This window comes from Fusarium tjaetaba, assembly GCF_013396195.1.
Source record: "Fusarium tjaetaba strain NRRL 66243 chromosome Unknown NRRL66243_c0000125, whole genome shotgun sequence".
Taxonomy (NCBI): domain Eukaryota; kingdom Fungi; phylum Ascomycota; class Sordariomycetes; order Hypocreales; family Nectriaceae; genus Fusarium; species Fusarium tjaetaba.
The window spans coordinates 86,856-109,607 of record NW_023501321.1 but is presented as its reverse complement, the minus strand read 5'-3'; the positions used below and the strand labels follow the sequence as shown (position 1 = coordinate 109,607).

At 48.9% G+C, this 22,752-nt stretch overlaps 7 protein-coding genes across 7 annotated transcripts; 5 read left to right on the top strand and 2 right to left on the bottom strand.

The window, feature by feature from the left end:
• Nucleotides 1-14: 14 nt before the first annotated feature.
• FTJAE_6458 (beta-lactamase 3) lies at nucleotides 15-1,909 on the top strand (the record flags this gene model as incomplete). Its single annotated transcript, XM_037353072.1, has 4 exons — nucleotides 15-525; nucleotides 572-694; nucleotides 739-1,000; nucleotides 1,048-1,909. 4 exons carry the CDS (start codon nucleotides 15-17, stop codon nucleotides 1,907-1,909), a joined length of 1,758 nt encoding a protein of 585 aa, XP_037206466.1.
• A 203-nt stretch (nucleotides 1,910-2,112) lies between these two features.
• FTJAE_6457 (actin arp-6) lies at nucleotides 2,113-3,488 on the top strand (the record flags this gene model as incomplete). The annotated part of the gene is made up of 2 exons (XM_037353071.1): nucleotides 2,113-2,542; nucleotides 2,590-3,488. 2 exons carry the CDS (start codon nucleotides 2,113-2,115, stop codon nucleotides 3,486-3,488), a joined length of 1,329 nt encoding a protein of 442 aa, XP_037206465.1.
• Nucleotides 3,489-3,973: 485 nt separating this feature from the next.
• FTJAE_6456 (quinone oxidoreductase) lies at nucleotides 3,974-4,981 on the bottom strand (the record flags this gene model as incomplete). The annotated part of the gene is made up of 1 exon (XM_037353070.1): nucleotides 3,974-4,981. One exon carries the CDS (start codon nucleotides 4,979-4,981, stop codon nucleotides 3,974-3,976), a length of 1,008 nt encoding a protein of 335 aa, XP_037206464.1.
• Nucleotides 4,982-10,075: 5,094 nt separating this feature from the next.
• FTJAE_6455 (monosaccharide transporter) lies at nucleotides 10,076-11,860 on the top strand (the record flags this gene model as incomplete). The annotated part of the gene is made up of 3 exons (XM_037353069.1): nucleotides 10,076-10,561; nucleotides 10,615-11,066; nucleotides 11,125-11,860. The coding sequence occupies 3 exons, from the start codon at nucleotides 10,076-10,078 to the stop codon at nucleotides 11,858-11,860; spliced, it is 1,674 nt and encodes a 557-aa protein (XP_037206463.1).
• Nucleotides 11,861-13,173: 1,313 nt separating this feature from the next.
• FTJAE_6454 (cystathionine beta-lyase) lies at nucleotides 13,174-14,441 on the bottom strand (the record flags this gene model as incomplete). The annotated part of the gene is made up of 2 exons (XM_037353068.1): nucleotides 13,174-14,199; nucleotides 14,247-14,441. The coding sequence occupies 2 exons, from the start codon at nucleotides 14,439-14,441 to the stop codon at nucleotides 13,174-13,176; spliced, it is 1,221 nt and encodes a 406-aa protein (XP_037206462.1).
• A 3,301-nt stretch (nucleotides 14,442-17,742) lies between these two features.
• FTJAE_6453 (beta-1 2-xylosyltransferase 1) lies at nucleotides 17,743-19,110 on the top strand (the record flags this gene model as incomplete). Its single annotated transcript, XM_037353067.1, has 1 exon — nucleotides 17,743-19,110. One exon carries the CDS (start codon nucleotides 17,743-17,745, stop codon nucleotides 19,108-19,110), a length of 1,368 nt encoding a protein of 455 aa, XP_037206461.1.
• Nucleotides 19,111-20,045: 935 nt separating this feature from the next.
• On the top strand, nucleotides 20,046-22,652 carry FTJAE_6452 (benzoate carboxyl methyltransferase; the record flags this gene model as incomplete). The annotated part of the gene is made up of 6 exons (XM_037353066.1): nucleotides 20,046-20,119; nucleotides 20,174-20,430; nucleotides 20,606-20,654; nucleotides 21,454-21,575; nucleotides 21,633-21,681; nucleotides 21,728-22,652. 6 exons carry the CDS (start codon nucleotides 20,046-20,048, stop codon nucleotides 22,650-22,652), a joined length of 1,476 nt encoding a protein of 491 aa, XP_037206460.1.
• Between the last annotated feature and the right edge of the window lie 100 nt (nucleotides 22,653-22,752).

Below are 22,752 nucleotides of genomic sequence, written 5' to 3'. Positions count from 1 at the left end.
ATAAGACCCTAATCATGAAGCTGTCATACTCAATCGTTTCTATCCTATCCTTGTCAGCTCAGTTGACTTCTGCAGAACTAAAATGTCGCCCAGAAGGCCCTGTTCTCCCAAGACCAACAGCTCTCACCAAGTCGCCAATCTTCCAAGCTGCAGCCACCAACTTGACCGAAACTCTCAACGCAGCTCTCTCTGGCTCAATCACTGCAGGGTGGCCCATAGGCAATGTCTCCTTCTCACTTGCAGTCGTAAGCGGAGATCAATGCGACCTTGGTGTGCCGATATGGGAGTACCATCACCTCGCAGCCGCCAACACAAAGGGCACAAAGAACTTGGACAGAGATTCTCAGTATCTTATTGGATCCATAACGAAAGTATTTACGGACTATGTGCTTTTGAAGAGCGGTATGGATCTTGATGCGCCGGTTACGGAGTATCTTCCGGGACTTGATGGGAAGTCCAAGATTCAGTGGAGGGATGTGACTTTGAGGATGTTGGCTTCGTACTTGGGCGGTACACCGGCGAACTGTAGGTATCCTCCTCTACCTAGATACAGCATGTTGACCAGTTTCAGATGGGTTCTCGGACTTTTACCTCCTCAAAGAAGTCTTCCTCGCATACGGTCTTCCCGCCATTGAAGATAACGACTATCCACCATGTGGTGTTACAGGTCTCAACAAGGGTTGTACAGGGCAAGGTACAAAGAATTCATAACTACACATTGAGATCTACGCTAATTAGAGTCAGAGATCTTGTCAGGAATGAGAGAGTCTTACCCGCAGACTGCTCCCAACGAGAGACCGGCATACTCCAACATGGCCTTTGTCCTTCTCGGCATGGCTCTTGAGGAGTATACTGGGAAGACCTACGCACAGTTGATTGAAGAAATTGTTTCAGATCCCCTCGGTATGATCAACACTTTTCCTTCGCCTGGCGATGATGATCAGGCAGTAATTCCGCCCGGGGACAGCAGCTGGGGCTCAGACTACAAATTGAACACCCCGTAAGTCCATCGTGTGAAAGCTACTTCCGAGTACTGACTGTCATTAGTGCAGGTGGATTAGTCTCCTCTCTCTCTGATCTCTCCAAATTCTCACATGCACTGCTCTCACGAACCCTGAACATGACTTCAACCGAGATCAACGGCTGGCTCAAGCCCAGTGCCTTTGCAGGCAATGCATACACATTGACTGGCATGCCTTGGGAAATACTACGTGTATCTAACCTCACACCAGAGCATCCTCATGCTGTCACTGTCTACGGTAAGAGTGGCGGTGCGCAGAACTACAGAAGTCAACTTAGTTTTATTGATGACTACTGTCTGGCGATCGTCATATTGACTGCCGGTCCAATGAAGACAGTGCCTATTCTTACGAATGCTATGCTTTCGACTTTTGTTTCCGCTGCGGATGAAGTATCGCGTGAGCAAGCAAAGAGATACGAGCAGAGGTACATGAGCGATCACGAGGATGTTCCAATGGAGGCATTACTGGAGCAGGACGATGATTCAATGATCCTGACGTCACTTCATCGCAACGGTACAGACATCATGTCTAGTCTCAGAGATATATGGGATCTTACATTGGGCGATTTTCTTCCAAAAGTTGGGCCTAAGATCCGAGTGTTTCCCAGCCAACTTCGTGAGAATGCAACCTTAGATGGGGAGTCTGTTGTGAAGGAGGTATGGCATTTGTGGCCTGACCTCAACTGGGGATTTGAAACGGATCTTCCTGGAAATTGGATTGAAGGGATGGATTGCGTCGGGTGGTCGATTCAGGATTGGATTCATTATGGTGGTGAGCCTCTAGATAGAGTGTTGCTGTACGTTGGTGACGATGGAGACGTGAGAGGGTTTGAGGTGCCTTTCTTGCGATCAGGAATTCTGCTACCAACCCAACCAAACAGAGACTAAACAATCTCTCGCTAGTTATTGGAGTACAAATTAAGTCCTAAGCCAAATCCGTAGTGAGCGTTGAGCTCCCTCATGCCAAGAGCAAGATGACTGCACATCATGATTTCAACTCATGATGGCTTACGTAATACCCCTCCCATCAAATCCATCGCGCTCAAACCTCCAAAAACCCATCATCACCTCTCATCTCCCAAACTCTCACCATGGCCGGCCCACGCAAACCCAAACCCGCGCCCCCAAAAGGCCCATCAACAACCCTCGTCCTCGACAACGGCGCCTCCACCATAAAAGCCGGCCTAGTCCACTCCTCCACCATCCCCTCCGAACCCCGAATCATCCCCAACGTGATCGCCCGCGACCGCACGCGCAAAGTCTACGTCGCATCCGAGCTAGAAAAGTGTCGCGACTTTGGCGAGATACAGTTCCGAAGACCTGTGGAGAAGGGGTTCATTGTCAATTGGGAGGCGCAGAAGGAGATTTGGGATAGGGAGATTTTTGAGAGGGAGGAGTTTGAGCCTAAGGATGCGAGGTTGATACTCGCTGAGCCGCCGAATGGGCTGCCGATTCTGCAGGCGAACTGTGATCAGATTGTTTTTGAGGAGTATGGGTTTGGGAGTTATTATCGGGGGATAGGTAAGCTTTGTGATGGGTTGATGGGGTTGGGATGCTGATTGCGACAGGGTCGACGTTTAATGCGTATCACGATGTGCAGAATATCTTTCGGACGCCGCAAGAGGCTCCTACGGTCGCTAATACCCCCGCTGAAGCCGTCATGGTCATTGACTCTGGATACTCGCATACAACTATCACACCAGTCCTTCGCGGGCAACCGTTACAATCCGCGATCAAACGACTAGATGTCGGCGGCAAGGTGTTGACGAACTACCTCACACGATTAATCTCTCTACGACACTTCGATATGCGTAACGATACATACATCGTCAACGAGATGAAAGAGCTATCATGCTACGTCTCAGCCGACTTCAAAGCTGATCTCGAAGAGTCATGGAAGGGAACGAGAGGCGAGCGTCGACCAGATTATCTGTCCGGCGGCGGTATCGCCAAGGACTACATCCTCCCCGATTTCCACACGCGCTTCAAAGGAACTCTCGTCGACTACGATCCCGCCCGCCACTCCAAAGCCCGAAAACTAGCATCCCAATCCGAAGAAGACGCCCTGACCCTACGCAACGAGCGCTTCACCGTCCCCGAGATCCTCTTCAACCCCTCCGACGCCGGGATCCGACAACCCGGTCTCGCCGACCTCGTGTACGACTCTTTACAAGAGCTGCCCATAGGACTCTGGCCAGCGTTGCTAGCGAATATCATCGGTGTTGGAGGGAACACGCACTTTGAGGGGTTTATTCAGAGGCTGCAGAAGGAGGTTGTGCAGAGGGTGCCGGATGATTGTATCGTTAGGGTTGCGAGGCCGGCGGATCCGGTGACGCATACTTGGTTTGGGGGTGCGAATCTGGCGTGTCATGGGGATATTGAGAGGTTGGCTGTTACGAAGGCGGAGTATGAGGAGCATGGTGCTGCGTGGGTTGCGAAGAAATTTGCCGCTGGGTTGGGGACGTGAGATGGGAGAGGGTTTGAGGATATTTTTATCAGAGTTGAGGAGTGGCCATGCTTGAGGGCGCCTTCGCTGTCCAGGGCGAGACACTTGCGCAGTTCTCACATCTTTATCGGGGGGTTGAACTCGGTGGCAACAGGGCTTCACGTCTGGTCACAGATTGACAGATCCTGCTCGAATGATCTGTCCCGAGGTCAGCAGCGCTCCCATATCTCCATCTCCTGCAAAAACCAGGTTCAACTGGGTATGGGATGATGATTGGGACGGGCCGGCTTTGCCAATCTCACGCATCACCCTATGGAGTCTCATTACGGGCTCCTTTTGATGTTTCTGTATCAATATGGCATTGATACATGTATCAACGTTGTCGCTAGACAACTAGCACTTCACAAACATAACGACAGTCGCAAGCAAACAAGTACATTACTGTAACATAGTCTACAACTAATAACAAAACGCCCGCCCATGGTATCACAATTCCCATCCCATCCTTACTCAACATGAATCATAACCTTACCACCACTAGACCCCTTCTTCAAATGCTCAAAAGCCTTGTCCGCCTCCTTGAACCCAAACGTCGAGTCAATCACAGTCTTGACTTTACCCTCCACCAGCCAATCCCTCAACTGATCCAGATCCTTCTTCTTGTTCGCAGTAGCATACGTAACAAACTTTGCCTTTACACCGCCCAGAAACGAAGGTCGTACTAGGTTTGTCGTTAAGCTGAGAACGCTCTTGGCTGAGACGTGACCGCCCACGAAGACAAAGCTGCTGCCGGGGAGGAGGAAGTCGTTTGATGAAGCGTAGAGATTGGGCGGTGCGTCACCCACGTTATCGACGCAGTGGCTGAATACTTGACCGCGCTTCTTGAGCTCGGCGATGACATCGCTGGTCTTGTAGTCGATGATATCATCCGCACCTAAGCTTCTGCACAGATCTGCTTTTCCAGTTGAGCACGACACAGTGACAGAGCATCCCAACGCCTTGGCAATCTGAACACCCCAGAGCCCAACACCGCCCGAGCCACCGTTTATAAACACCTTATCACCACTCTTGACATACGGCGCGATAGTTTGATACGCCGTCAACCCCGCGGTGCCCACACCAGCAGCCTGATCCATATCCAGACTCTCAGGAATGACCGTATACCCCTCTTTATCGACGATCGTATACTCGGCTAGTGATCCCCAAGCCTTCATCGGCGACGCTCTAGCTAGAACAAAATCACCCTCTTTCGCATCGGTAACGTCTTGTGCGACGGAGACGACGCGGCCGCTGAGATCCATGCCTGGAATCTTGGGGTAGGAGGTGATGAGGCGCGATGCGACGCCGAGCTCGCAGACTTTGTAGTCGGCGGGGTTGAGGGCAGCGCGGGAGACTTTGACGAGGATCTGGCCGGGCTTGAGGTTGGGGGTGCTTGGTTTGGGGAGTGTGGTGAGGCGGAAGACTTTTTCCATTGGGCCTGGGTTGGCGACTTGCCATGCTTGCATTTCGGCCATTGTGAGGTTGTTGTTCTGTTATAGTCTGTGTAATTGCGTTACGGTGTTGTGAGGTTGAGGTTGAGATTGAGGTTGATGGAGTTATGAACGATAAAATCACATGGAGTAAAAGTCAATGACTTGACGTACGCATCATGATATAAGTATCAATGACGTCTTTTCTTGTGAGCGGCGAAAAATAAAAATAAAAATTGTTAAGAGTCAGTCTAGTGGAGATGCCTCGGCTCATGAGTCGGAAGAAAGACCAGAAGAGATCATTTATCATGGAGGTATTTCCATATACGGCGTATACGTTTTAAAGTTTGTTATTAAACGCTGGGATGTTATTATTCAGCTCGTTACATTCATGTTATTCGATCATGTTCTACTGTTGCGGGGAGAGTTTTTTCGTATTGGGTTGCATTGGCGGAAATTGAAGCTTCGAGGGGTTTCGTGGGTTGGCGGAGTTCTTGTGTTTGCGGAGTTGGAAGAGATTCATTGAGGTTGGAGTTTTAATTCTCAAGATACATGCGTTTGATAATGTCTTGAAGCGAAGACAGTTTGTGCAATGCAGACCACTTGCCTAGCTTGCGCAAGCCCCTACAACCTCTGCTCAATGCATTCTTCCAATATGCGCCAGGGTTCAATCGCAAGTCGCGAGTCATCTGCATCGCAATCGTATTTAAAAAATTGACACTCGTCAACAACAACCGTTGACACGGCCCAGCCCGAGGTCGGTCCGCTCGCACCCAGCCTGCTGGTCGATGGCTTCAGAACCCAGCATGACGGTACACACCCAGCGTGAAGGCGGCGGTTCATGGACACAGCATCAGCGCTACTTCGGCAACGGCGTGGGGTGTTCAAGATCAGAGATCTCGCAACCTTGATGAGGAGATAAGATCGTGATGTTTGAATGGTCGTAGCTTGAGGCATCGTGAATGGCGCCGCGTTCGAGGTACCCGGCAAGGTTGGTGATGGCGACATGCTCAGAGACAGCCGCTGAAGAAGTTAAAAGAAACGCGCGTCGGCTGCGAGATCACATCAATCGCTGCGCATAATTTGTCTGTAGAAAGTCAGTCATTGAATGATGAAAGTGGTTGATCAACACGCTCAATGCGATAGAACCTGTCGAATGCTCGTGAGCTGCTGGCGCAAGAGCTTCACAAGCTATCAAGTGGCGATACCGAAGCTACTGAACGAGCTCCATCTAGGCGAAAACAAGCTCGATATCGATCAATCGATCATCATTTCTGGTCATTGTGGATGACAGAATTCGCTTCGAGTCAGAATCTGGAGTCCGATCGATGATGCTTACTCACAATCCAACCCCAGATCCCAACTCAACCCTGCAGATCTAGGGTAACTTTCAACAATCACATTTTCATCAGCAACGACAATCGCAAAACCGTTGCATTGTCAATGATCATCGCTTTTTTCGTATGTTACCCTATGATCTCCATCATGCCATGTCAAAGCGGCGGTCGCCATTGATGATATGATGGGGATTTTCGCATGCACCGTTGGTAAAAAAACACACGATACGTGCAGCTTGAATTATCGTTCAGACCAAGCCGGAAGAGGCACGGAGCTCATCATCACGAGACGTCGTAGCTATTGTAAAACAGGAAATAGATATACAGTGCATCTGGGTAGAGCTGACGATCTTGGCGCGCCAAGGGAGAAGTCAATTCTATGGCTGAAAGCATAATCGTAGCTCTACTGTTACCTTGTGGTTTTACTCTACTGCTGGTTTACTTTACTGATTGCTAAATGGATCTGATTCATGATATTCGACACGGTATTGGACAGTGACTGGTGAGTCAGTGACGGATGTCTTGGCCGCCTGAACCGAGACCGATTCACCGATTCAACGTTGCGTTTGGCATTTTAAAGCAAATGGACGAATCATGCAGAGCAGATGGAATGTTGCGGGGAAGAAAATAACGAGATGGGTGTGGATGGGCAGCGTCGATCAGCAGGCGTGGGCTACCAACCATTGGACATCTGAGACAAAGAGTGATGGTTGTCCTGGGTAATCATCACAATGAGACAGTTAAAAAAATCTAGAACGAATCATCCCATTTTGCAAGAAGGATCAGTGCCGTCAGAGGCTTTCGAGTCTGATGACTTGCTGGAATCTCAACGCCACTGACACTTCTCAGCTCACGAACGATACGGGAGGATACTGCATTCGGAATACACATCCGCGTGTTCGGAAAGACGGCTATTCAGAAGTTCTCGGCCGAGTATCGCTAAATAACCATAGTTTAAACATGGTAGGAATTTATAAGAAAAATCTTCTTTTTCTCCAGTCACGAGGGAGCGAAACCCCGGAGTTGGGCGTATTTTGATGAAGCTGGGGGAATCTGACACGATGGCTTCAGAGTGAGTCCGGCCGAGGACCCACTTGGATCAAGTGCCAAAATCGATGTGAGCCCAGGGGTAAGCTTTTCATTCGGCAAAGCTCAGGGAGAACTTGGGACTCCAGTTTATATGGAGTTATTGCTTGGTCATGGCTGATGTTATGTTACAGTATCAATGTCTGTTCTCGTGACCCCACGGGAAGGGAATATTGAGGGTCGAGTTAATACAATGGATCGATTCCGAGGCCATGGTTCAGATCATGTGGTTGAAGCATCGCATCGCATCTCCCTCTGGGCTCAATACCAGTATCTCGGTGCAATATCAAGTGTAACTTCAACTCCGCCGCTGACCTGCTTTATCTCCAACACCCAAATGCTACTGTACAGTAACGTACAATGCACCAACACGAGATCGGTAATTAATTTACAAAAACGCCAAAACCAACGTGGTAATTGCGGCTACTGTACCTATTCAAATCGAGTATGTAAAAAAAACAGCTAGACCCATTCCGCGGCAACCATTTACGGGCTCGTGTGAGCGTTCCTTTGAGTTCTCTCTTACGGAAGAAAACGCTGTATTACCCAAGAAGCGCACCCCTGCCTGCTTTCTCAGTGGTGTGGTCAAGCTGTTTCTTGGCCCAGCCCTTGACGTTTCGGCCCGGAAATTATGCATGACAGTGACGATTCGCGGTTCTCGTGACGATGGTGGCTTGTTCTTCCCAGCATCGCCAACATCAACCAATTTATTGAGTATCAACTCGAAGGAATCAAGCCTCGGTGAAACGGCGATTCTCTCCCCGCAGTCGTCGCTTGGCCTGAAAATCCGGAGATTCTGGGGTTGGATGCATAGCAAGGCATCTCGGTCGCCGACTCGGAGGCACTCGTTGACACTTTTCTCTGGGGGAATTTGATTCCCCAGACCAATTCCAAAAAGTGAAGTCTCATGAGTGGACTGTGGGAAGGGGAACAAACGCTATTACCCCAAAGTATTGGGTTGTCGCGGTGGTGAGCTCGGTCAATTACAACCCATCCATGCAGTCGGGGCAGCAGGGGCGTAGCGTCTCGAGTACCACCGAGTGTCGCCCGTGGGGACCCCTTTTTTGTATTCCTCTCTGCTGGGTATTGCATTCTACTGGGTAGAGTGAGCTGTAGGAAGTGTGAGTGTGGTGAATTTCCCCGCGTCGGGCTTTTGAAGATGGTTGCGAGAGGACTGCCGATTACTGGCTGGAGCTTGGATGAGTGTGTGTGGTGTCGCTATGCTTACGGGAAACGTTAGCATGGCATTTTTGCAGATATGGTTACAGTGATCAGCATCAAGATAGGCTTCATCACCTCGCAATTCTACCTTGAGCTAATCTTTAGATTTTCATTTTTCGTAATCGTCACGATGCCTCCATGGGTTATACCGCCAGCTTGGTTTAACCCTCTCTTCCCATTTTTAAAGTCCGTTCCCGTCTGACTCGAATTCTACACTCTAGAACACTTCCCTTTTCTCGTAGAAGGTCCCGTGATGGAAAAAAGAACCACAAGCCGCACGCGCAAGGGAATAAACGGCCGGGCGATTACTCGGCGCTTCTCCCTGTAGACCCAGGCCCGTTAACGTTATGGGTCCTTTTCTAACCGCTGCCCTCCACTAAAAAAACCACGGGCAACTTCTTTTTTCTCTTCTGTGTTCGGCCTTACTTCGTAGCACGCCCCACGAGATTCCCCCAGACCAGCCCAGATCAAGATATTGGAGCGCGTTCAAGTTTTTTCTTCTTTTCGTGATGGATGATTAATTAGTTGATGGGATCGAAATGAACGTGTTCTTTGTGAGACGGTGACATGTTCACCACATGATTTAACCTGTGGTACAGAAGATCTTGGGTTTGGTGAGATGGAAGAAGGAAGGGTATGCGATTAATTGAGACTTGTTTATTGTTGATGCTATTTCATTCAGTGTCATTTATATGGAATGCATGCATTTTCACTTAGACGCCCGAAAACCGATTCTTCAAAGTTTCTCCGTATTTTTGCCATGTTTTTCTTACCCGCACCCCACTACCCGAACCTCATGGCATTCTCTCTGCGGCCGCCTCCGCACTTTAGGGGGCGTGCACACAGCGTGCTTGCCCCCCTGTTCCCCCATTTACCGTGCCCCATGGGCCCCCGGGACCATTTTTTAGCGTCTGGCCCCTAACGGAGCTACGCTAAGCTACTCGCAAAGCTCCGAGGTCATGGGCACCTCACTTTCACTGCGCGTCTGTTTTTTTTGGCGCGAGACAGTGGTAGGATCAGAAAGAATCTGGATGCTCGTGAACGGCCGATGGTTGCCAAGTTTACCTTAGTTACCCGAGTAGGCAACTTGTGAACCTTGGCCCCCCCCCTTGTTAGTTGTAAGTTGTACCACTTGGAAAAGGTGAGTTCTTGCCCTTGTTTGGATTAGCTGCGATGGGATGGGCCAGCTTACAGCAGTGTCAAGGTGCATTGGATGGCATGGCATGCTCTTCATCGTTACTGATGGAAAGACACACGAACTAGACAGGCACATCTTCAGTTTGCTCCGTCTGAGATTAAATAGACCCTGTTCCCCCCTCCCTCGTACAGACTCTCTCCTCCTCATCACAGCTCATCACTTCAACAACACAGCTTGTTTCACATCCACTCTCCTCCTGTGATTGACTTCACACAAATAAATAACCATCCCCCCTTCTCCCCCTCTTTTAATCCAATCTTCTTCTGCCTGGTTCACAAAAAAAAGCAACACTTCAAAATGGGCGTTGAAGATCACAACGAGGAGCGTCGCGGCTCCGTCGCCCTCCAGACTGCCGACAATGTCGAGCAGATCGAGGCCCCCGTCACCTGGAAGGCCTACATGATGTGCGCCTTCGCCTCATTCGGTGGCATCTTCTTCGGCTACGATTCCGGATACATCAACGGTGTCAACGGCTCAAAGTACTTCATCCACCAGGTCGAGGGCGCTGGTCACGACAGCCTCAGCGAGAGCCACACGTCTCTCATCACCTCTATCCTCTCCTGCGGTACCTTCTTCGGTGCCCTCATCGCTGGTGATCTTGCCGACCGCATGGGTCGCAAGTGGACTGTCATCATGGGTTGCTTGATCTACGCTATTGGTGTTGTTATTCAGATGATTACTGGTCATGGTGATGCTCTCGCTTGCATCGTTGTCGGTCGTCTCATTGCCGGTATCGGTGTCGGTTTTGAGTCTGCCATTGTTATTCTGTACATGTCTGAGATTGTAAGCCTTATCCTCCTCCCTCTTCACATCAACACCATGCTAACAATTACCAGTGCCCCAAGAAGGTCCGCGGTGCCCTCGTTGCCGGTTACCAATTCTGCATCACCATCGGTCTCCTCCTCGCTTCCTGCGTCGTCTACGGAACCGAGAACTTCGACAGCATGAAGTCCTACCAGATCCCCATCGGTCTCCAGTTCCCCTGGGCCGTCATCCTCGCCGGTGGTCTCTTCTTCCTCCCCGACTCTCCACGATACTTTGTCAAGCGTGGCCGCATCGAAGACGCCATCGAGGCCCTTTCCCGGGTCCGAGGTCAGCCCAAGGACTCCAAGTACGTCCAGTCTGAGATCGCCGAGATCATCGCCAACGAGGAGTACGAGCGCCAGATCATCCCCGACACTACTTGGTTCGGCAGCTGGGCCAACTGCTTCAAGGGCAGCCTCTGGGATGGCAAGTCTAACCTTCGCCGAACCATTCTCGGTACTTCTATGCAGATGATGCAGCAATGGTAAGTTATCTCATCTCAACCTCGAACCAAAACAAGTATCACCACTAACATTAACCAGGACCGGTGTCAACTTCATCTTCTACTACTCTACGCCCTTCCTCCAGTCCACCGGTGCTATCAGCAACGTCTTCCTCATGTCTCTGATCTTCACCCTCGTCAACGTCTGCTCTACTCCCCTGTCCTTCTGGACCGTTGAGCGATTCGGTCGCCGAAGCATCCTCCTCGTCGGTGCTTTCGGTATGCTTGTCTGCCAGTTCATCGTCGCCATCATCGGTGTCACTATCGGCTTCAACCACACTCACGCCTCTCCCACCGCCGGCAACCCTGACCGCGTCATCGCCAACAACATCAGCGCTGTCAACGCCCAGATCGCCTTCATCGCCATCTTCATCTTCTGGTTCGCCTCCACCTGGGGCCCCGGTGCCTGGATCGTCATCGGCGAGATCTTCCCTCTCCCCATCCGATCTCGCGGTGTCGGTCTGTCCACCGCCTCCAACTGGCTCTGGAACACCATCATCGCCGTCATCACCCCCTACATGGTCGGCACCAACCGTGGCAATCTCAAGTCCTCCGTCTTCTTCATCTGGGGCGGTCTCTGCACCTGCGCCTTCGTCTACACCTACTTCCTCGTCCCCGAGACCAAGGGTCTGTCTCTCGAGCAGGTTGATAAGATGATGGAGGAGACCACTCCCCGAACCTCTGCCAAGTGGCGACCTCACACCACCTTTGCCCAGACCATGGGTGCTGGTGAGATCAAGCATGTCCCCAAGACTGAGCATGAGGACCACGTCTAAAGATTATGAATCTTGTTAACAATTGCTGCTATTCATGAGGAGGTTATCTCTTTTTTTAATTATACCTGAAAGCTGGGGGGTCACGGCGGTGACCTGTGGAGGAGAAAGTACATGAGTGTAATGTGTAGATATCAGAAACAGACTGAATATCGATTCATCTTTATCAATCATCTTTGCCTTTGTGATGTCAATTGCCTTATTTCTAAATCTTTGTACTTTATCATCTTGATCACAGTCGCTCCTCTATTCATTCCACTGTTCTCGACTTACACCGACGTTACGGTCCGCAATAGCAACAACAGCAGCCAAGAATGTCGGCTCGTTCCCAACAACGCTCAATCGACCCAAGAGACGCCATCGATAACAACTTGCATAAGCCTTCCAATATCGAAATTATGATATCCCGACAACACAGATGCTACTCCTCACCTGCTCGTCACCCGAGACAGTCAAACCGCAGCAACAACGCCCCCATCAGCGAGAATTTATTGGACGGCAGATCGAAAATTAATTTCAACAGTATATACAGTGCAAAACTTACTATTTTGAAGTCCAAATAAACTCAACTGGATGTGTGGGAACCATCTCGTGGCGCGTCCGGATGACCCGGATAGATCCAGCCATACGGATGTTTCGGGGGCAAGATCGGATCAAGATAGTCCAAGGAACGAAAGTCTATTGAAACGAGATGCGACGGGTTTTAATCGGCCTTGTTTAGCTGATCTGTGCTGGCTGGTGCTTGAGAATTATGAGGTTCAAGAGTCTCGGGCTTGGAGTCGGTAATGATGGAGTCATGTCACGAAGACCTATTTGGAAACTGGAAGACGAGCTACAGCAGATTATTTGGGTTGCGGCTTACGTTGGGAAAGGGTGTATCAGTTTTAGTTCACGAATCCGGACTGCGCAACTAGCTGATGATATATGGATAATTACTGCTGGCCTCGGGAAGATGAGCAACACAAACATCTGTAACTACTGGCTTGTATCTGAATGATTAGCTTAGGAGCATGAATATACTGATAGTTCGGGACCTAGTAGAGGGAAAGGACGTGAAGCAAAAGAAACTCAGGCTTCGATCCTAAGCAACGAATAGACTTAGGCAAGTGAGTATAATTTTGAAACCCTTTCCCTAAGTACTGTATCTGGCACAGCGATATCAAGTTTGTTGTTATGTTTCTCACCCGGTGAAAGAAAGCATATTCAATGCTTTGGGTTTGGTAGATTTTATCTCGTATCATCTCAAGTCTACATATATGACCATAGCTTCATAACTCTCATCATATCCTTTCGTTAGCAACAGGACATCTCATAACTCATGGAAATTCCGCCAACAAAGCCCCAAAAGCCTGCATCAAATCCCCCTTCAGATCCTCCAAGTCCTCCACTCCAGTACTAATCCTCAACATCCTCTGATCCTCCCCACGGCTCGACATAGCACGCCACTCGCACAAGCTCTCCACACCACCCAAGCTCGTAGCATGCTGAAAGATAAACAGCTTGCTCGGTAATCGCTTCGCATGCTCTGGGTTCTTCAGCCATAGACTGAACACGGGGCTGTGACCACCTGGCATTTGGCCCTTCAGCCACTCTGCGTCTTGTTGGATGGATGAATGTGCGATCTTGTGTACTATACGCCCGATGACGGATGATGAGTCTGAGAGATCAGCGCTGAGCCATGATACGAGTGCCTCGGCGGTTTGGGACTGTCGCATCACTCGTAGGTGAAGAGTTCGAAGTGATCGGATACCCAACCAACCTTCCAAACTTCCCATGACATTTCCTAGCACCATCCGTTCATCCCTCAATGTCTGCTCCAATCCTGACTTGACTTGCTGCGGAGAAATAATGACAATGCCACAGAGCATATCAGAGTGTCCACCGATATACTTCGTCCCACTATGCATAACCAAATCCGCCCCAAACTGAATAGGATCCTGCAGCGGCGGCGGCGCAAGCGTAGCATCAACCGTAAGCAACGCCCCCGCCTCTTTAGCCTTCTTGCTAAAGAAGGCAAGATTTCTCGCTTCACCTGTTGGGTTAAGCGGTGTTTCGATATGGATCATATCCCCTGGCCCCGCTTGATCAAGATCATCAAGCGAAAGCTTCTTCAAACCGTTGAGCTTGGTCATGAGCTCAATTACAGCGTGAACACCGTGATAGCCATCAGAGATAAAGATTTTCTTGGGGTTGATGGCGATTAGCATTGAGTGAAACGCTGCGACGCCGCAGGAATATGATACAACGGGGTTTTTGAAGAGGGTCTTGAGGACGATTTCTAGTCTGCTGTAGTTGGGGGCTGTGTAGCGAGAGTAGACGTGTGAATCGAATGGAGCATTTGGCTATGAACGTTAGTTGTATTTGAGATTGGTGACGGCTGGGGAAGTACATCGTCGTTTTCCATCTCAACGAGATCGTCGGGGTTGCGGGCATAGCGGTAGTTCACAGCGGAGTGCATAGCTGGGGCGATGGCCCGATGAGGACTGACAAAGTCATCTGCGTGGACGGCCTGAGTTGAGAAATGGAATTTGGGTAGGGCCTGGGAGTGAGCTTCTGCTGTGAGGACGAAGTTGTTGGATGTCATGGTGAAGGTCACTGTTGATAACCTGATATTCTGATGCTATCGGGCCATCTGCATTCTTCAAGGAGGTTACTGGGGGTTTTATAATATTTCATATTATCGGATCTCGGTCGGATCGTCGGCCGGTATGTAGCTATCTACTATGCTATCTTGTCAAGATGGCTGCGAGCTAATGTCATGACATTGAAAAGGGCGCACAAGCATCTCGGTCCGACACCGGAGTTCGGTATCATGATGTTTCTCCCACTCAACGCTCGCAACTTGATAACTAAGACAAAAAGACAGTAAACTCTGCCTAGTGGATCAGTAGCAGTTGTTACATAATTGTTCAATTACTCAGTGCATAAGTTCTGACCCAGTATACAGTGGATGCCTAAGCTATCTTAGATCTTGGACTTCATGCCCTGCGACTCTTTCTTTGCCTGACTATATAACTTGTCGAAAACCAAATCATCGAGAATTGCCTTAGCACTATGATACAAAGGTCGGCGAAAAGGAAAGAAAAGTACAAAGCAGTTCATCTTGTCCAGAGCAAAGATGCGAGAGCGAAAACCAGCCTGTAGATCATACCGGATCGAGTACACAATGAAGGGAAAGTCATGGGCAAGGATGAGCATTTGATCCCTAATCATGCCATCTGACAGGTTCTTAGGAACTGCCCCAAGGTACCGTTTTGCGCCGAGGGGGCTCTTCCTCACAACCTCCAGTTCCTTCTCATCAAGTGTGAAATTGCCTGTTGAGTAGCTATCCCCTTGACAGTATCCGAATAGGCTGAGTAACGTCAATGCAGCATATATCCAGAGTACCAGTGATGCCCTTTTCGGTGCTAGCGAGCTCTTTGTCAGCTGAGAGGAACCTCTGCCAAGCTGTCTCGTACCTGTGCTCCTTGTTAGTAGTGTCATCAACGTAAGCTATGTTGACTAACCTAGGCTTGAGAGAGTTGGTCTCTGATGTTCCAGAGACGAGGTTCTTAAAGCTTTGGCTTATGATAAGACCTTTCCAATCGTCTTCACCGGCAATGACTCACCAGGAGAAGGCTGAGAGATGGTGTAACTACCGCGATAGATCAGTTCCCCCGCCAGAGGTCTGAGATCTTGGACTTACCTCTGCGGGAGAAACGCCAGTCCTCAAACTTTTGCTGCCCCAACCCATGGCATTTATAATCTGAATTCTTATCAGCGTGTGAAATTGGGGAATAGTGAACAGAAGCTTCCCTCTGTGGCTGAAACGCCTCCCATGGTTCCCTTCTGAATCGCCTCATCCGGCCGTTTGACAGTAGCTTGCTGGATCTTGATAACATCAAGTTCGTTCCATAAGTATGCCGTTCCTCCTCCTAGTTTATATACCTTAGACCAAACCTTCAGAATGTAGACTTGGTTCAACGGAAGCCAAAAGCCTGTCCTAGGATGCAGGTTTCAGTCCGGCTATTTCGGCAGTGGACAAATGTGATATGCAAGCAAGGATGCATTTGAGAAGCAAGAAGCAAGCTTAACTGCGATATTGAGGCAACACTCCAATCGGACCAGTGCGGGCTGAGAGCTTAAATGAACCCCCTGTATAATAGACGGATCTGATTGGATTTTCCGATACGGCCTTTTGGTATTCAAGCCTTTATCTGACCATGTCTTGATAACCAACCCTCAAGGGGCAAGAAAACACCGAACCTTGACATAAGGTGTCAAAATAAACTTAGCAAAGAACACCCTAAGCTTAGGCTAAATTTACCTAATATTTTTATCGCTTTAGGTCAAGGTCCTAAGTTTTCTTTCCTCCCCTAGCCAATATAGCTTAAATTTAGTGCGGCCGCCTCAGATGGAGATCCGTAGCCCCCTATTGGCGCTTCTAACTCAGTACAGAGCCGAGGTCAACAAGAAGCGAGTGAAGCCCTCTGTCACAACCAACACAACTCATATTCTGGGCACTAGAAGTTTCAGACGTTTGACAGAACCAACAGTGTCCGTGATACGAGCTTTTTGCCATCGTAATTGGATGCTCACGGCATTTCTTTGCCGTGAGCGGAATGCACATCCAACATGACATCTCTTCACTGTTTAGTTCGTTCTACAGCCAACATTAGTTCTCTGAACCATTTTGTAAACTCTTTGATACAAATCCGCATTGCCACTTGGCTCATCTGTGTACCTTGTACGCGAATGGCAACGGAATCCGTCGTCAAGGATGAGCACCCCACGAGACTTTCACAGCAATCCGCCAACCTCAATTGCGTTGGCTTTGCTTCTCGCAGTAGCAACAAGCTACCTCTTCCGCCGAGAGGACGAACTCTTGTCGGAGATTATCTGTTGGGCATGCTTACCGGTGATATTTAGAGCCAATACCTTTGTAGAACATGTCAGTGCAGATCTACCCACCAGGCGTGAGCCTCGGCATACTCTTCCCTCGGCGTTATCGCTGTGGGCTGTTGCGGGTTGTCTGTCCATTGTATCCGGGTGTCGAGCTGAGGCGGATAGTTTCGAGCTCTTGGTATGTTCAATAACATGCCCTGAAAGAAGCTGATGGTAACAGAAATGCGTAGCCTATTTTGGCCCCCTTGCTCCTTTGGACAGAGGGAAGCCTGAATCGTTACCCTCAGGGGCGCGATGCCGCGGATATCTCAAAGTTAGCCCCCCTGTCCAGTAAGCTGTGGATAGCAGCAATCATTGCAGCTCTTCTGACCTTGGTTCTGATTGACTGGAATTACTCTGGACTTGTGCCTTCTGCTGTTGTAACTGGCGCCTCTTTCATCGCCTATGTTTCGTTCTAATCAAGACCGGGGGGCGGTCGCTTCTTACCTTACCTACATCCCTTCAAAGAGCATGTTTACTCTCTTGCACCAAGAGTGACTGCACTCCTCTTAGTTGGTAGTCTTGCCAGAGTAACCGTTTTTGGTCTTCCACGAGCTAGTCCTTTATACGCTTTGTTTCTGGGGCTGGTAAAAGCACTTTCCTGGCGATGTGCTGCCAGAGCTGTAGGTTAACAATTTTCTCATCATATATGGGATTCTAACTTTCAAGTCAAGGCTCGTCACGCATCATGGACTCTTCCGACTATGATGACCACATTTGGTCTTCTAGCAACGCGCGATCCGTTCGATTTCTTATTTGAGAGCCAAGCATTGTTAAATGCTGTATGTGCCTTGATATGTCTTGGCCAGATTGCTAGTTTCGTCCCCAGACAGATACGGCCAACGCGACTCTTGTATGCCTGCATTATGTTACCGATAATACCATATGTAGCCAATATTATGGCTATTTATCACGCACGAACCGATGCTCCTACCTTCACCACGGAGACACCACATCCAGTCATGGCCCTATTCAATAAAGCACAGAAAGAGTTCGAGAACCAATTGAAAAGGCAATCGACAACCTACGAAGCCGCGTCGCATGAGTATCGGACCAAATACAGTATAGAGCCACCACCAGGTTTTAAAGAATGGTACGACGCTGCGCGCTCTAATGATTCACCATTGATCGATGAGTTCGACTCCTTGTATCAGACAATATCGCCGTTATGGAGGCTGAGCGGCAGTGAAGTTCTTGATGCTATGCACCGAGCGAAGAGCCTTCCTGGGAGCGATTTATGGCTTTGCACGTTTTCAGGCACAACGTCGATAACAAAATGCAGTCACTCCTATCGTACTTTTGACAGGCATATCTCGAGAATGTTCAACAATATCTTGGCCAATCTCACTGGGCTTCCTGATGTGACGTTTCTTGTCAATCACATCGATGAGCCTCGTGTTATTTCTCACCCTTCTCCTGAACCATCTTCTCCTCACGATCGAAGGATAAGTGTGGAAGATCGCAGCCGACAACCTATATGGGACTTGGTGACCAAGAGCTGTGTCCTTGACGAGAGAGAAGCAGAAGGTCAAGACAACATCAATACCTTTGGCCTGCCGTTCGTGGTCAATATCTCCTCAGCCCAAGATCTTTGCCAACACTCAGAATACAGCGGCTCACATGGTTTCATGATGAGCCCCGTCTCGTTCCGCCCGATCCATGGTCTGGTTCCAATCTTCTCAACCGGCAAACTATCGACAATGAGTGACATTCTCATTCCGAGCCCAGCGTATACCGAGCAAGAGTTCATTTACAACGAGTCAAGAGATGTTGATTGGGGCCGAAAAAGGGACAGCCTCTACTGGGCTGGCTCAACCACTGGAGGGTTCGCGCTTGATACCCGCTGGCAGCTCTTCCATCGACAACGATTTGTCGAACTCACACAGAATTTGAGAACAAACAAATGTTATCAATACCTGCGAACGAAAGATGGTGTCTTGCAGAAAGTCAAATCCCATTTTTTAAATGGAAGACTCTTTGATGTCACCTTCACCCGCATCTTCCAATGCCAGAGAAAGGCCTGTAGGGACCAAGATGCCTATTTCGATACCAAGTCCTGGGTAGATAAAGACGAAGCCCTCAAGTCAACACTTGCCTTTGATATCGACGGTAATGGTATCAACGGCCGTTATTACAAGCTACTTGCTTCCAAGTCAGTGCCACTAAAGCAAACATTATTCCAAGAATGGCACGACGATCGACTAATGCCTTGGCTGCACTATGTACCCATCAGTCAAAGTATGGAAGAACTCCCGGAGCTAGTCTTTTATCTCACCTCGACTGGATCTGGAAAAGAGATCGCGAGGCAAATCGCAGAGCGAGGTCGATAATGGCATGCCAGAGCGTTTCGCGAAGTCGATATGGGTCTGTATGTTTACAGGCTGTTGTTGGAGATGGCAAAGCTTCAAGATCCTCAACGCACGCCTTGGGAATAATTAATATGGGGTAAATCTGGATTTTTGAAGTATTCTAGGCCAGTTTCGTCGAACCAAGCATCTTCCCCTCTGCGCACGGCACTCTTTGGCGCAGTGTATGACGCCTTAAATTATGTGATGTGTCACTTGCAATGGAGACTTGTGGCTGAGAACTTAGAACAGCAGAGAGAACTCAGTTGCCTTTGTGTTAATTTGTATTGTATCTTTGTGCATTTAGCCCCTCAGCCCCAGAACCTTATTACAGCAAGATTACGCGACACTTGATAGATTACCGATTATGAAGCCTGTTTTTTTTTTTGAAGCCATGTAAGTATTGGCTTCTCTAGTGCATGAGAACTCCCGGATCAGGATCGGCTATACAGAAACAACCCACAGATATTTACAGGTTTTGTATTTCAGCCATTGGCTATTATTTATGTTTAATTCTCTTACCTCCCCTCAAACCAACAAGGTTATATTTTTGTACTGCCCACCTGTCTGACCAGTGGCTACAAGGTTATCTATCCTTGCTGCCAATGCAAACCAAGGACGCGATGAGTGTCGTGTCATGACTCATCGGGGCACCCTGGTGGTTTGGTTGCGCGGCTTCACTGGCCTTTGACTTTGAATGCGTTGTTCAGATCGTAACTACTAAAGGGGCCCATTTACTTCACTCATGCGCACGAAATTAGCACCAGTTGTCAGGGCTATCAACCCAGAACAACCCTCCCCCAAACCTTGTTCAGGCATACCAACACCCACAAATTGTCACTCAGAGTTCATCACTAAAGCATCACGCTTCCACCCACATACCCCATCTTCAAACCCAGCCCCGACTTTGTCGACCAAAGATGAAGTTCCCCCTGCTAAGGGTCTTGTTCTTCACCACTCTTTTCTCTTCAGGAGAAGCATGCGGAAAGAAGAAGTGAGTTAGATATGTTACTCGCAGTTGAGACTTGTGGCTGAAAGTTCAAATCAGGAAAGAGATCATAACATGGAAATGCTCCAACGACGAAGGGGGAACCAACTATTATAAGACTGACGAATGCTGCGAGAGGATCAAGGGCGAATTGGATAAAGACGGAATGAACTGCAACGAGGAACTCAAAGGCATGTTAGGCAAACCCAAACGCGAAATCTCGAAGAAGAGAAGAGAACGGATTCTTGAGGCTATGCAGTGCTGCCACCCACCCGGGACTGAAAAGAAGGCTCCTAAGATCAAAATCATTACTACAAGTATTCAGCCAACAGCAGCACAGCCAGCAGTACAGCCAATAGTAGTACAGCTTACAGTAGTACAGTCAGCAGTACAGCCAACAGCTGTAGCTAACAGTACTACAGCCAATAGTACTACAGTCAACAGTACTATGACTACCAGTACTAGAGCTAACAGTACTACTACAACTCGCAGTACTACAGCCAACAGTACTACGGCCTAGAATGTTCCTGCTAAATAAGGCGTAAGTAAATCTTGTTGAGATCGAGGTTGAGGTGATACAGCTTTTTATTATTATATGCTCTACTTACTGACCATCTCTTCTAGGGGTCTTGTACAATGGGGAGACGCTGTGGGTAGTTGACATTAGGGAATGGAATGAAAGGGAGCCAGGGCCGTGAGCCGAGATACGTCTATGACAGCAAGAGAAATGTTGTCAGCCCGACAGCCAAATAATAAGATCATCTTTTACAAGGCTGAAAGATCATGAACGTGTATTGGGATTTATGGCAAAACAACAACAGTCTCTGAGAATGCGACCAGCTTCACTCTAGCATTGCTCGCGTCATGTATCATGCTGCCTGCAGATCAAATCAGGACAGAGTATCAAAAAACAAAATAAAAGTTTTGAGTCTATTTAAGTCCTTGAATTAATGTTTTCCCGTGTCTTTTATCTCGGCTACGCCGGGAATCGAACCCAGAATCTTCCGATCCACTCTCGGACGCCTTGCCATTGGGCCACGCAACCTGCATTTCACTCCTCACGAGCCAAAATTCGACTCGACTGCTCCCCGAATGGCGAGACGACGAATCAGTGCCGATCCTTCCGAAGGATTCACAATCCCATGCCTTTCTGTTTGAAGATGTTGGGTGATTTGTGTGACAAGGAGGGTAAGCAGCGGGGTTGCATGCGTAGTGCTTATTCGTGTGACTTTTCGCATCAATCAAGTCCGAGTCCGGGATAAGTATAAAGAGAGATGATGCCTCGTCTTTTATTCTGGGGGATTTGCATTGGTTATGGTTCGTTGATATTGTGAACTTAGTATGGCTTCGAATCAGAATGCTGTTCGCATTGCTATGCGTGATAAGCACTACAATGAACGCTCCGAGATTCAGAATGCAGCTATGAAAGCTGGTCTTGATTTGATCCCTGATTTTTCAGATAGTAAGCAATAGCCTGTCGGTCTTTCATACTAATCGAACCGATGCTGACATCTGGTAGGAGACAATTTGGTAGTCGTGGATTATGGAACTGCCCAGGGTGCCAACTCGTAAGCCTGAAGCCCCAAATTCACACTTCCTTGCTGACCTCTCAAGCATCGAACCTGTCAAAAAGGTCATCTCAACCTTACCAGACGGGGCTATTGCTTCTCTCATCTTCGAGGACACCCCGTTCAACGACTTTGGAACCCTTGCAAAGACTGTCTCAGATAACTTTACCAACCAAGACAACAAGATCCAGATCGTGCCAAGTCTCGTTCCACTGGGGTTCTATCAGCAGGTAGTTCCAACGGGCCAAGCCGACATTGGCTTCTCTTGGTCGTCTTTCAATTACCTCGAGAACGTTCCTTCAGTTAGTCTCGACGCAACAGCATCCCCAGCTGAATTCGCAGTTGCTCGTCACAGAGCACTCGCCGCAGCAGCGCATACAGACCTGATAAAGCTCTTCAAGCTCAGGGCAAAGGAGACTCGGAGCGGAGGGTATTTTATCGCTGCTATTGGAGGGCAGGCACCTGAAGGGGAGAGTACGCCTTCGAAGCCGGGATCGCAAGTCCTTCAAGCTGGATTGATGAGAATGGTTGGCGAGGGGAAGCTAGCGTTAGCCGAACTGATGCAAATGGCTCTTTTCCCAAGTCATGAGCGCACTCCCAAGGAGGTTGAAGCGGCCTTGAAGGATGAGGCTGTCGCACCGCTATGGGAGGTAGAGTCTCTAGAGCCGAAGCTGATCGTGCAGCCAGCTTGGCACGTCTACCAGGACAAGATCAAGACCGACGAAAGCAAGAAAGACGAAGCTCTGGAGGAATATGCTCAAGTTGCCATTAATAACGTAGTCTCGGCTTCAGGCTGGTTCTGGGTGGATGTTCTGAAGAAGTCACGAGGTCAAGATTGGGATGGAGGCGAAGCATTTCTCGAAGAGTTTATCAACATTACCGTTGAGGAATTTGTCACAAAGTTTACCGACTTCAAGTTAGAGATATGGTACAATTACATCAAGCTTAAGAGAACCGATGAGAAGGCCTAGAACTGTTTGGGCAATAGGGTAGTATTTAGTGAAGAATCTCCATGGAGTTCTCGGAGTGGATGGCATCACGTCATATTGAGCACGTCGATTAGTAAGACTC